The sequence below is a fragment of the Theobroma cacao genome, chromosome 2 (assembly GCF_053813885.1).
Source record: "Theobroma cacao isolate CCN51 chromosome 2, ASM5381388v1, whole genome shotgun sequence".
Classification (NCBI taxonomy): Eukaryota; Viridiplantae; Streptophyta; class Magnoliopsida; order Malvales; family Malvaceae; genus Theobroma; species Theobroma cacao.
In genome coordinates this window covers 41904029-41916155 of record NC_142640.1, presented here as the reverse complement: position 1 = coordinate 41916155, position 12127 = coordinate 41904029, and the positions used below count along the sequence as shown (strand labels likewise).

Genomic DNA, 12127 nt, shown 5'->3' with positions numbered 1-12127 from the left:
ACAATTTATCCAAATAATAAAAAAATATTAAATTTTGTTATAAAATATTTTACATAAATTTTTTTTTTCTCTCAACAGCTTATTTTATAGTTAAACAAACAGACCTTATATATGTTAACAAAACGGTGCGTTTCTCCGAACTCCCGCCAATGTTCAAGACGCAGCCACTTGGAACGATTTGGTAAATCGTAACCCGATCTCTTATCTTATCCGATCTCTAAGACTGGCTACGACACCAACGCACGAGGTCTCAATCACCAATGCGCCAGCGACCATACCAACGCCACCAACGCCAGCGCAAGTCTCCACCAACCGCATAAAATAAAACCCTTCCGTCTCTTTCGAGTCCACTCTTCACTTCGATAGCCATCTTTTTAAATCACACCAAATCTTCAAAATCCAAAGTCAAAGATCGCATTATCTCTTTTCTCACCAATACTTTCTGAGCTCCTACAATGGCGCAGATTTCAGACAAGGAACTCAACGCCGTCACAAGGAGGATCGCAACCTTCTCCAACCATCTACTACCGGTCGGTTCGAGCGGTGGTTCCATCGGGTTCTGTAATGCTTCAATGAATGATAGCTATCATCGAATCCATGGTGAAGTTCCGAGCCACGAGGTTGAGTGGAAAACTGCTTGTGATGAGCATGGGAAAGAGTTCACCGATATTATTTGTGAAAAGGCAGTGGATGAGGGCATTGCAAAGGTACATTAAACTTGACCTTTATTAGAAACCTAAAAAGAGTATTGTTGACTGAAACAAGTTCTCAATTTGTTGTTGTTGTTGTTGCCTTTTCTTAGATTACAATAAATAGGCCACAGAGAAGAAATGCGTTCCGGCCGCAGACAATTAAGGAGCTTATGCGTGCTTTTAATGACGCCAGGGATGATAGTTCCGTGGGAGTCATAATTCTCACTGGGAAGGTATAGTTTTCAATTTCCCATAAATTTCTTATCTTTTGGTAGATGCCGTCTATTTCTATTCCCCGTTTTGGGCTGTTGATATTTGGGGATCTGTTGGTGTAGGGAACCAAGGCATTTTGTAGTGGGGGTGACCAGGAGTTAAGAAAAGCAGATGGTTATGCTGATTTTGAAAATTTTGGCCGCCTTAATGTTTTAGATCTTCAGGTATTGCAATTTTTACATGTTGTAAATTTGCATGGAGTTGATTTCAACCAAAATTTGATGGAAGCTGGGGTCTAATTAGTAGGAGTGAGCAAATGGGTGGATTAGATGGTTTGGTCCACCATACTTAAAAAGGACTAAATGAATTAATCATTTTTAAAAAATCAACCAAAACTGATCAAATATATAAAAAAAAAATCAAACTAACCATATATAAAATTGATTTGGTTGATTCGGCTTTAAATCAATGGATCAAAATTTTATCACTATCTTTTTTGCAAATTATAACATTAAAATTTATAAACTTCATTTTTAATTATATATATATGTGAAATTAATGATATAACTTATATATTATAATATTTTATATCAAAGTTTGTATAAATAATAACTAATTATAAACAATATGTTATAAAATCTAAAGTGATAGCTAATAAACTTATTAAGTGTAATCATATAAATAAAGTTTATTACAAGTTGTAGTAATGCTTTTACATAAATTAAATATATATATATATAGAATTTATTATTTTATTATATATATAAAATTAATGATACAAATTGTAGGTTAAAATATTTTATATCACAGTTTGTATAAATAATAACTAATTATAAATAATATGTTATAAAATCTAAGGTGATAACTAATAAAGTTATTAAGCATAATCATATAAATAAAGTTTATTATAAGTTATTGTAATGTTTATGTATAAATTAAATATATGTATATATAATATATTTATCCAATTATATATATGCTCATAACATTTTATATTACGAAACATTACTAAAGTGTAATAATTATAACATATTAATATATAAGATATTTACTATTATATATTATAATATTAACATGTAAGTTATATCATTTAAAATATATAACTTGTAATTTCACATTAATACATATTTATAAATAAATATATATAACTAATATTAAATTGCTATGATTATGATTTGTATATGTACATATAATACCTTAATATATTTTAAGTATATTATTAATCAAGTTTACTATTAATTCTTCTTAATATATATAAAAGGATTTTATATATTAATATATATATATATAACTAGTTTGGTTTTTTGGGTGGATTGGTCCAAGAATTTTAAAACCGAAAATCGAACAAAAAACTAATTGAACAAAACATTTTGGACCAATTGATCCAATAGACCAATTAAACTGAACCGTTTTACCCAAATTACATTTGGTTTGGATGGATAATTGGTCTGGATTGATTTTGCTCACCCCTACTAATTAGTACTGTTTACATTCCTATGAATTCACAAAATATGCCTAATCTTCTGACCTGTGAATAAAACAGGCAACAGCTTATATTTTCCTCCATTGCTATGGCACTAATCATCTTTATTGTATTAGTTACTGTATCTTTCTTGATATTTGTCCAATTGTAGGTACAAATTAGGCGTCTTCCGAAACCAGTGATAGCAATGGTAATTTTTGTTTTCCCCTTATTCCAGCATGATGACAATTTTCAACCTTTGGCGGTTTCTTTGTGTGGGATTACATCATGCTTTCCAATTTGATTTTGGTCACTAAATTACTGTCTATTTCTATAAACCAGGTTGCTGGTTATGCTGTTGGAGGAGGACATGTGTTACATATGGTTTGTGATCTGACCATTGCGGCGGATAATGCTATTTTCGGCCAAACTGGTCCTAAGGTGCTTACATATCATTTGCTCTGTTATTTCTGTAATAAAGCTCACAAGAAATGCCCTGCTTGGTTGATTGTGATTTTCTTGTTGGATAGTGTTGCTGGTCCAAACTGCAAAGTATGCTGATGTTCCGGTCAATGGCTGTTAATATTGTTCCCCGGGTTACCTTTATCTAACTGCACATGCCACAGGTAGGAAGTTTTGATGCTGGTTATGGAAGTTCCATTATGTCCCGCTTGGTAAGCACTAAAGAAGAATGTCACCATTGATCTGGCATGATACTTGTATTGTAATCATATTACTCTGTGTCTTACATGCAATCTGAATAGTGTGTGGGGTATGAATTTTGATTAACAGGTTGGACCTAAAAAGGCACGTGAAATGTGGTTTCTAGCAAGATTTTACACAGCTTCTGAGGCAGAGAAAATGGGACTTGTCAATGCTGTTGTGCCGGTAAGTTGTTCTGTTATGAAGAGTCCCTCTGCATCTTCCATCTAATTTACCAATTCCTCATTTTCTACCATTGATCAATTCTAAAATAGTTAATAATTGTTTCGTCATTTTATCCAGCTAGAGAAATTAGAGCAGGAAACGATTAAATGGTGCAGAGAGATCCTACGAAATAGTCCAACAGCAATTCGAGTGCTCAAATCAGCTCTTAATGCAGTTGATGATGGCCATGCTGGACTCCAGGTACCTGCATTTGTTGTTTTCGTCTGTTTTGACCCAATGGCTAAACTGATTTGGATCATAATAACCGCTCTAATAACAATTTCCAATATGAAAATAACTATGGTTTCATTTCCTTTACTTTTGCAGGAACTTGGTGGAAATGCCACACTCCTTTTTTATGGCACTGAAGAAGGAAATGAAGGGAAGACAGCATATGTGCAACGTAGACGCCCAGATTTTTCAAAATTTCCTAGGCGACCTTAGAAGTTGAATCTTGCAGCTGCATTTGCATTAAAAATGTCAAACTTTTGTAGTCTCATTTTCTATAAATTTCAGTAAGTAGTATTTAAAACTATGTTTTTCAATTCATGAAAATGAGACAACTGCATCAACAAAAACAGGAAATTGGGGGCTTGGGATTTGAATGGTTTGTAATTTGGACTACGCCATTGCATCATGTGCCCATGTGTGGTTTGTTGTTTCCTAGTAATAATACTAATAATTTTATAATATACTTATATAGTAGTATATGTGTGTGTTAATTATAAGAAAGAAAGAAAGAAAGAAAAAGAATGAAAAAATTGTATAGAGACCTAACATTAATAGGTTAAGTTGTTATGTTGGTCAATTGAAGCATCTTGTTGCTGGTGGCTCAAATGTTCTTTTGCATGAAGGCTTCGTTGCAAGGGGCAACTTGGGTTACTAGTTTTCATTTATACAGCACCGCTATGAGCTTGGATCTGGAGCTGAATTTACATTTTAGACCTTTCGCAGATTCGTCTGAAGTCCAAGAATTGTAAACAAAGATCATGTATTCCTGAGCTTGGCTTCAAGTTCATAATATAATCCCCATTTTCTGATCTTCCAAAAAAAAAAAAAAATTAAAGCATCATAGCAATCAAGTATTGGAACTTTTAAACAAGTTAATCAACTAATTTCTGCTTTTAATCCATTAAAATATGATTTTAAGATTGTATTTTGTTTTCAGAGTAATTTAGTGGATTAGTTAGTCAACCAATTGAGGAACTAATTTCTAGACAATATAAGTTTGTTGAATAAACATTTACGATAGTGGACTAAACATGAACGTATTTGAAAAAAATATAAATGGTTGAAGTGACTTTTTATTATTGAAAGTTATAATCGTTGAAAAGGTTTAGTGAATGCAAAGATTGCTAATCCTAATAACAGTTGCGATGTATAAGTCTAAAATTAACGCTTCATATTCTACTTGATTAATGGTGCACATGAAGTCTAACTTGGGGGCTAGAGAGAGATGTTCTCTAGTTAAATTCTAAACTTGGGATCAAGGAGTTCCTTTCTCTACTCGATGCGTCAATGAGTCCACATGAAGATCCTTTCCCTTTGAAGAGACGTCTCTTTCACTTGAATAAGAGGAGATTAACTCAAAACTCAATGTGTCAACTTCTCTATTCGGTGGAATCAGAACTATATCCAGCATTGGTATGAATTGCTTCTTTTTTTTTTCTTTTTTTTTTTTTGTTTAGGGGAACTTATGATGAAAATAAAAACAAGAGATGATTGGCTTGATGGAGGAAACCAGGACCTCATCTTAATACGTAGATTGAAGATTCAATGATGACACTTCCATTTATTTGGAGTCTTTAAATAGACTTTACATTTAATAAAATAGCAAATAAATAGGAACTACTCCTACTGACTAGGAAATAAATTAGCTAACCTCATTGCAGCTCTAGGACTTATTCAATTAACAAACTCCTAAAATGCAGGAACTTGATTTGTAACTTATCATTTCCCTTCCTCTTAAAATTTGCTCTTGTTCTCAAGAGCAGCATCAAGAAACTGTGTTTTGATGTCCTTCAACCTTTCCCACGTAGCTTTTGATGGGGGCATTCCATGCCACTGAATGAGAACTCCCTTTCCTTTCTCTTCATACGATTGTCCAGGATAGCTATTGGTTATGGAATTGATATCTTATTGTCATCATCTATGGCTGGCAGTTGGATCTGCACCGTAACTTAAGCTCCAATATGCTTTTTAAGAAGCGTACATGGAATATAGGATGTATTCGAACATCCCCAGGCAACTCCAACTTATAAGCAACTGCTCCAATTCTCTGTAAAACCTTAAACGGACCACAATATTTTGTAGCTAAATTGAGATTCTTCTACAGGGAGAGCTTTTTATTTTGTATCTCCCACCTCAAATTCCCTTTCTTGATGTCTTGCATCATACACACGTTTCATTCGATTTTCAGCTTGGTGAATTTTTTCCTTGATCACCTGAATTACTGCATCCCCTCTCAATTAATTCTTGCTCCACTGCTGCCACTTTAGCGGTTCCCGGAACGTATGATAACAAGGTGGGTGGAAGCCTGCCATACACAACTTCAAATGGAGACTTCCTGATGGTAAAGTGGACGCTAGTGTTATAACAATACTCTACCTATGCGAGCCACTTAAGCCACATCTTTGGCTTAGCACTTGTGAAACACCTTAAATACATCTCCAACGTGAGATTTACCACTTCCATTTGACCGTCAGTTCGTATGAGGCAGTATGCTAGACTAAAACTGAACTGAGTGCCATGCAATTGAAAGATTTCCTTCCAAAATAAACTAGTGAAAGTGGGATCTCTATCGCAAACAATGGATTTAGGCATTCCATGAAAGCAAAAATATTTTCAAAGAAGACTTGAGCCATAGTGGCACAATAATGTGGATAGGAAATGGCAGTAAAATGGCATATTTTGACAATCTATCTACCACGACAAATATAACACTCTTACCTCTTAAATTTGGCAAGCATTCAATGAAATCCATGGAGATGCCCTCCCATATTTTGTCTGGAATTGTTAGGGGCTAAAAAAGCCCTGTAGGTTTGGTTTGCTCCACCTTGTGTCTTTGACAAACATCGCACTCCTTAATAAAATCTCAAACATACGTTCTTATACCCTTTCAATAGAAATTTGAACGAATTCTATGGAGAGTTTTGAGGAAACCTTCAAGTGTGCCATTATGAAATTGCCCAATAATCTCTTTGAGCAAACTAGAGTCTTTTGACAAGTAAATTTTTTCCTTAAAGAAAAGAATTCCTTCATAATATCTCCAGGGTTCTACTGCCTCTCCATCTTGTACCAAACATACTAGCCTCTTAAGAATAGGCTTCGAGTGATTTTCTTCTTTAATCGTCTCTACCCAAGAAGGAATAAGTTCAGATAGTGCAAACATTTTTCGCTCACTCAAATTTTCCTTTCTTCTAGAGATGGCATTTGCTACCATATTTTCTCGACCCTTTTTGTACTCAATTATAAAGTCAAACCCCATCAATTTGAATAGCCACCTCTAGTGCGTTGTTGTAGTAATCTTTTGCGTCCACAAATGCGTCAAATTTTGGTGATCGGTTCGAATGATAAATTGTCGACCAAGAAGATAAGCCCTCCATTTTTGAACTGCAAGAACGAGTGCTAGAATTTCTTTCTCATAAGTAGATAAGAGTAAATGCCTTTCCTGTAGAGCATAACTGAAAAAAGCAATTGGCCTTTCTTGAAGTAAAACTACACCAACACCTAATCCTGATGCATCACGCTCCACAATGAATTTTTTTATGAAATCTAGTAATGCTAAAATTGGCGTGCAAGTCATGACTTCCTTGAGTCTTTCAAATGCCTCATCCGCTGATTGAATCTAGTGAAATGAGTCTCTCTTCAACATCTTTGTAAGAGGGCTGGCTATTTTACCGTAATTTTGAATTAATTTACAGTAGTAGTCTGTTAACCCCAAAAACCCAAGTAATGCCTTTAATGTCTATAGTTTGGGCCAATTCAACATTACTTCAATGTTTTCTTGGTCTACAACTACTCCCACACTTGAGATTAGATGGCCTAGGTATTTAACTTCCTTTTGACTAAAATAATACTTTTTCAGCACCCGAACATTTGACTCATTAGTTGATGCATGATTTTTTGTCCAAAAAGCAAAATTTGAATCCCCTCTCCAATTATAAAAAAATAAAAAAAAATAATACTTTTCCATTCTTAAATGTAATTGATGATATTTTAAAATTGAAAATACAATGTCCAGATGCTTGACATGTTTTGCCCATGTTTTTTATATATTAAAATATCATCAAAGAAGATAAGGACAAATTTTCTTAAGTAAATTTTGAATACCTCATTCATAATGCTTGAAATGCTTATGGTGCATATATGAAGTTGAAAGGCATCGTTACATACTCGTAGTGACTGTGGTGAGTATGCAAAGTAGTTTTCTCAATGTTGCTTGGATGTACTCGTATTTGATGATAACCGGAACGAAGGTCCAACTTCGAAAAAAATTGTGCACCATTCAATTTATCTAAAAGCTCATCAATCACAGGAATTAGAAATTTATCCTTGACGGTAATCTGATTTAATGCCCGATAATCCACACGCATTTGTCACGAACCATCATTTTTTGTCACCAAGATCACGGGGGAAGAATAAGGACTATGCTTGGATGAATTACTCCTGAAGACAACATCTCCATCATTTTCTCTATTTCCACTTTTTGAAAATGTGGATAATGATATGGCTTAACCAAGACAAGTCCCTACCTATGACTACTAAAAAACAAGCTTTTCTGACGAAATTTTTTATTGAAAATAGTTAAAATTCTATTAAAAATACTTTTTTTCGACAGATTTCCAACAAAAAATTCTGTTGGCAATTCCGTCAATAAAAGTATCGTCGGAAATACTTTCTGCTGGAAATTCATCAAAAATTTCCAATGAAAAATTCCGTTACAAAATTCCATAAAAAATATATATATATAATCTATCGACAATCTGTATCAATTCTGTTAGAAATTTTTAATGAAATTTTCGTTGGAAATGTTTTTCCAACGGAATTCTGTTGGAAATTTTCAATAGAATTTTTCGTTGAAAAAGCATTTCCAATGGAATTCCATTGAAAATTTCCAATGGAACTTTTAATTGGAAAAACATTTCCCACGAAATTTCATTGAAAAATTTCCCACAGAATTTTCGTTGGAAATACTTTTCCAACGAAAAATTTCATTAAAAATTCCGTTAGTAATATACCTTTCCAATGAAAATTACTAACCAAAATTTCGATAATAAATTATCAATTGAATCCACAATTCACATTCAAAATTTATAAGAAAAATATGTATTAAAATCTAAAATTCAAAATCGAGTTCATGCAATTAAAAATCATCGTAAACACAAAACACCTAAATTTGTCAAACAAATATAAACATAAAGCTAAATATGCCATTGCAATCCTAAACCAGGCCCTTTACCCCATTTGAACTGCCTTCTATGACTGAGCCCTCCGCATCTGAACCTCCATTGAATGCAAATGTTTGCCTCGCAAGGTTCTGTCCCCACCTTTGCTCCTTAATAATCTTCTTCCTTCTGTACCACAATTTGAAGCCACAACCAATAAATGGTTAAACCATGAAAGCAAAGCACTTAGTCTAAATTGGCTATTTAGTGTAACCTCCCATCTAAAAAGGAAATTCTTAAGTAAAGGCTATTTCAGTTGAAATAGAAGTAACAGTTCAATTTCAATTGAGGTGGAACCACAACCATACACAACAACTATACATTGAGCCAATATTAAAAGTTCAAAAAAAGGTAACAGACATTAACAACCCAGCAGTTTTAACAGTTTTGCCAAATTAAATCACTTCTTATATGTTGATGGGGCTAGAGAACCTATTATTTGCAAACTTTTGCAGAAGTAAAATTATTGAAAGATATTTGTGCACATTCCAAAAATTACATCTTTGAAGTATATATGATTATATCAACAAAGATAGTTGAGAAGATAAAAATAAACAAACAATGTAATAAGAATAAACAAATCTTACTTTGTTATAGCCTCATCAATGGCACGGTCAAATTCATTTGCATATTAAAATCTCGAAGTAAATGAAACTTTCTTACCATAAATGCACAATTTATATTGAAAGCAAACTGAGTCAAGGAAAAAAAACTAAAAAATTCCTGTATTCATCAGCAATAATAACAAGCTCTCTTACAAATGCAAAATTCAAGCATTTAAGAATCAGTTCTATCACATATTTTACATGACAAAACAGATCATAAGTCAATCAATGTGAATTTAATAAGAAAAAGTGCTACAGTTTAGCTAGACTAACAACATAACATCAATAAACCACTATGGAGCAAAATCAGAGCATATCAATAGCAAGATTTACCTTTACACGATTGACTTGCTTAAGCCTTAACTTTATAAAGGATAAGAACTAAAAGCCTTTTTTTAAACCTTTTAAATATTAAGTAGAACATGAAACCTACTTAAAACCATTATGTCTAAACCTGTGGTAGAACTTTCATCATTTCCGATCACTCAACATACAAGTGAAGTTATAAACTTGACATTTTCTAGTAAACATGTTGAAAGGTAGCTATTAAACTGAACAAAGATAGAACCACGTACACAAGTTTATAGTCAAAAGTTGAAATTCATCAAGAAACTATGACACACCATTGGATTATATCAATTGTATATGCACAATAAAGTGAATGAGTTTACTAAAAGATACAATAAATAAAACAAAAGCACATGAAACAATGTGCTACACCAATAATTTACCAGAGGATGGAAAAGGGAATTTCAACCTTACCTTTTGCAATTTCTCCACAACAGAAATGGCATTAGTATTAATACTGTTGTGAATAGCTACTTTTGCTGCAATCTTGCTAGTCAAGGGTTTATCTTGCCAATGAGATGAAATGACAAAGTAAAATAGCCTCAATAAAAGCTTGATTTGACATCAAGGATAAAGCACAGATTTAGTTAAAACAATGAGAGTATTGTCATTAATACCCATTACAAGCAGTGAGAGTATAAAAATCATAAAGTCATCCAGTTTACCATGAAGGTGGCATATCCAATAGCAAAAATTTGCCTCACCCATGGCCACCACGTGGCAAGTTTCTTGCAAAGTGCAGTCACCTGTGCATCAGAATTATTCAACAATTTACTAACTGGTGGTATCCCCTGCCAACAAACAATTTCATAAACTAAGATACTTTAAAGAAATAAAACTCCTAAACAAGGCAATATTTAAAAGGAAAAAATTAGCAAAATGAAGAAGTCAATAGCTTCACACTTGCCAACAAAAGTAAGCCCATTACATAAGCAAGTCAGTTCCATAGGCATTATGACAGTCATTGTTTTTAATGCTATCAATGTAAAATATTTCAATAAAAGCTCCAAAACCAAACAGTAAAGACTCGGCAACAATAAAGACAAAACTCCTTACGCTTCCAGGATTCCAAAACCAGAAACAAGAAAAGAAATCTAGCATAAAAACTCGAGCAACAATAATGATAAGCGTTTGATAACCAGTGATAAACAGACCCTGCAAACAAGCAACAATTAAGACACGAAAATCCAAAACGTATAAAAAGAAAAAACAAAACAAACAAAAACCACAGAAAAACATATTCAATCGTTGAAATTGTAAGGTACAGACAAAAAAAATCAATTTAGGGTTAGTTTTCCTCCATATTTCTCGGTAATCAAACAGGAAAAAAACAAAGAGAGAAAGAACGAGAAAAAGGGGGAGAGAGAAGAAGAAAAAGACCTTAAGCTCCAAAACTATAGATCGAAACCACGGAATCGCAGAGGAAGTGAAGAGTTCGGAGGGCAAAGTAGGGAACGGGGTAGGGATCAATTTTAGAAACGAAAATTTGGTAAATTGATTGACCCATATGGGTTAGGGCTTAGTATCTGAGTCCTTGCTTTGGTTTAAAATTAGACTAAGTTGGTAAATTTTTAATCTAAGTTGAACGGGTTGTAGAGTTAAATATTTTATATTTTATTAATAAATGAATAATTATTAATAGTAATAAATTTTAATATATGTATATTAAACTTTACTATATAAACTATAAACATTGTAAAAATAAATAATATCTTTAGATATTTATAATATATTAAATATTAATATATAATATAATATTTAATATTATTAAATTATATATAAGACCAATATTATTTTGCTCTTTATTTACAATATAGTTTTACTAATTATTAACTAAATTTATTATTTTATAAAATATTAATTACTTATATTTCAATAAGTAGTAATATATTAATTTTATATAGTATATATTTATATAAATTACTTTATTATATATACATGAAATTAATGACACAACTTATATGCTATAATATTATGTAGTACAAAGTTTGTATAAATAATAACTAATTGTAAACAATATCTTATAAAAATTATAGTGACAACTAATAAAGTTATTAAGTGTAATCATATAATAAAGTTTATTATAAGTTATAGTAATGCTTATGTATAAATTAAATATATACGTATATAATATATTTATTCAATCATATATATATTCATAACATTTTATATTACAAAATATTACTATATATAGATGTAATAATTATAACATATTAATATATATATGATATTTACTATCATATATTAATATTAACATATAAGTTATATAATTTAAAGTATATAATTTGTAATTTCATATTAATACAGATTTATAAATAAATATACATATATTTAGCTAATATTAAATTGCTATAATTATGATTTGTACATGCACATATAATAAATTAGTATGTTTTAAGTATATTATTAATTAAGTTTACTATCATTCTTCTT

The 12127-nt window shown here is 31.8% G+C and overlaps 1 protein-coding gene and 1 long non-coding RNA gene across 3 annotated transcripts; one reads left to right on the top strand and one right to left on the bottom strand.

Moving 5' to 3' along the window:
- The first annotated feature begins 327 nt into the window (after positions 1-327).
- On the top strand, positions 328-3986 carry ECHID (enoyl-CoA hydratase/isomerase D). The gene is made up of 9 exons (XM_018116586.2): positions 328-707; positions 803-925; positions 1028-1129; positions 2540-2578; positions 2710-2808; positions 2994-3041; positions 3160-3255; positions 3373-3495; positions 3622-3986. Exons 1-9 carry the CDS (start codon positions 456-458, stop codon positions 3736-3738), a joined length of 999 nt encoding a protein of 332 aa, XP_017972075.1. The 5' UTR covers positions 328-455; the 3' UTR covers positions 3739-3986.
- Positions 3987-8606: 4620 nt separating this feature from the next.
- LOC18609485 (uncharacterized) lies at positions 8607-11235 on the bottom strand. Of its 2 annotated transcripts, none has more exons than XR_001926849.2 (3): positions 11075-11235; positions 10360-10485; positions 8607-8870 (listed from the first exon to the last, which is right to left on the bottom strand). It is a non-coding gene; the product is annotated as an uncharacterized LOC18609485 (long non-coding RNA). The 2 variants fall into 2 exon arrangements; XR_016024459.1 differs by having other exon boundaries at positions 10360-10440; positions 11075-11234.
- Positions 11236-12127: the final 892 nt, after the last annotated feature.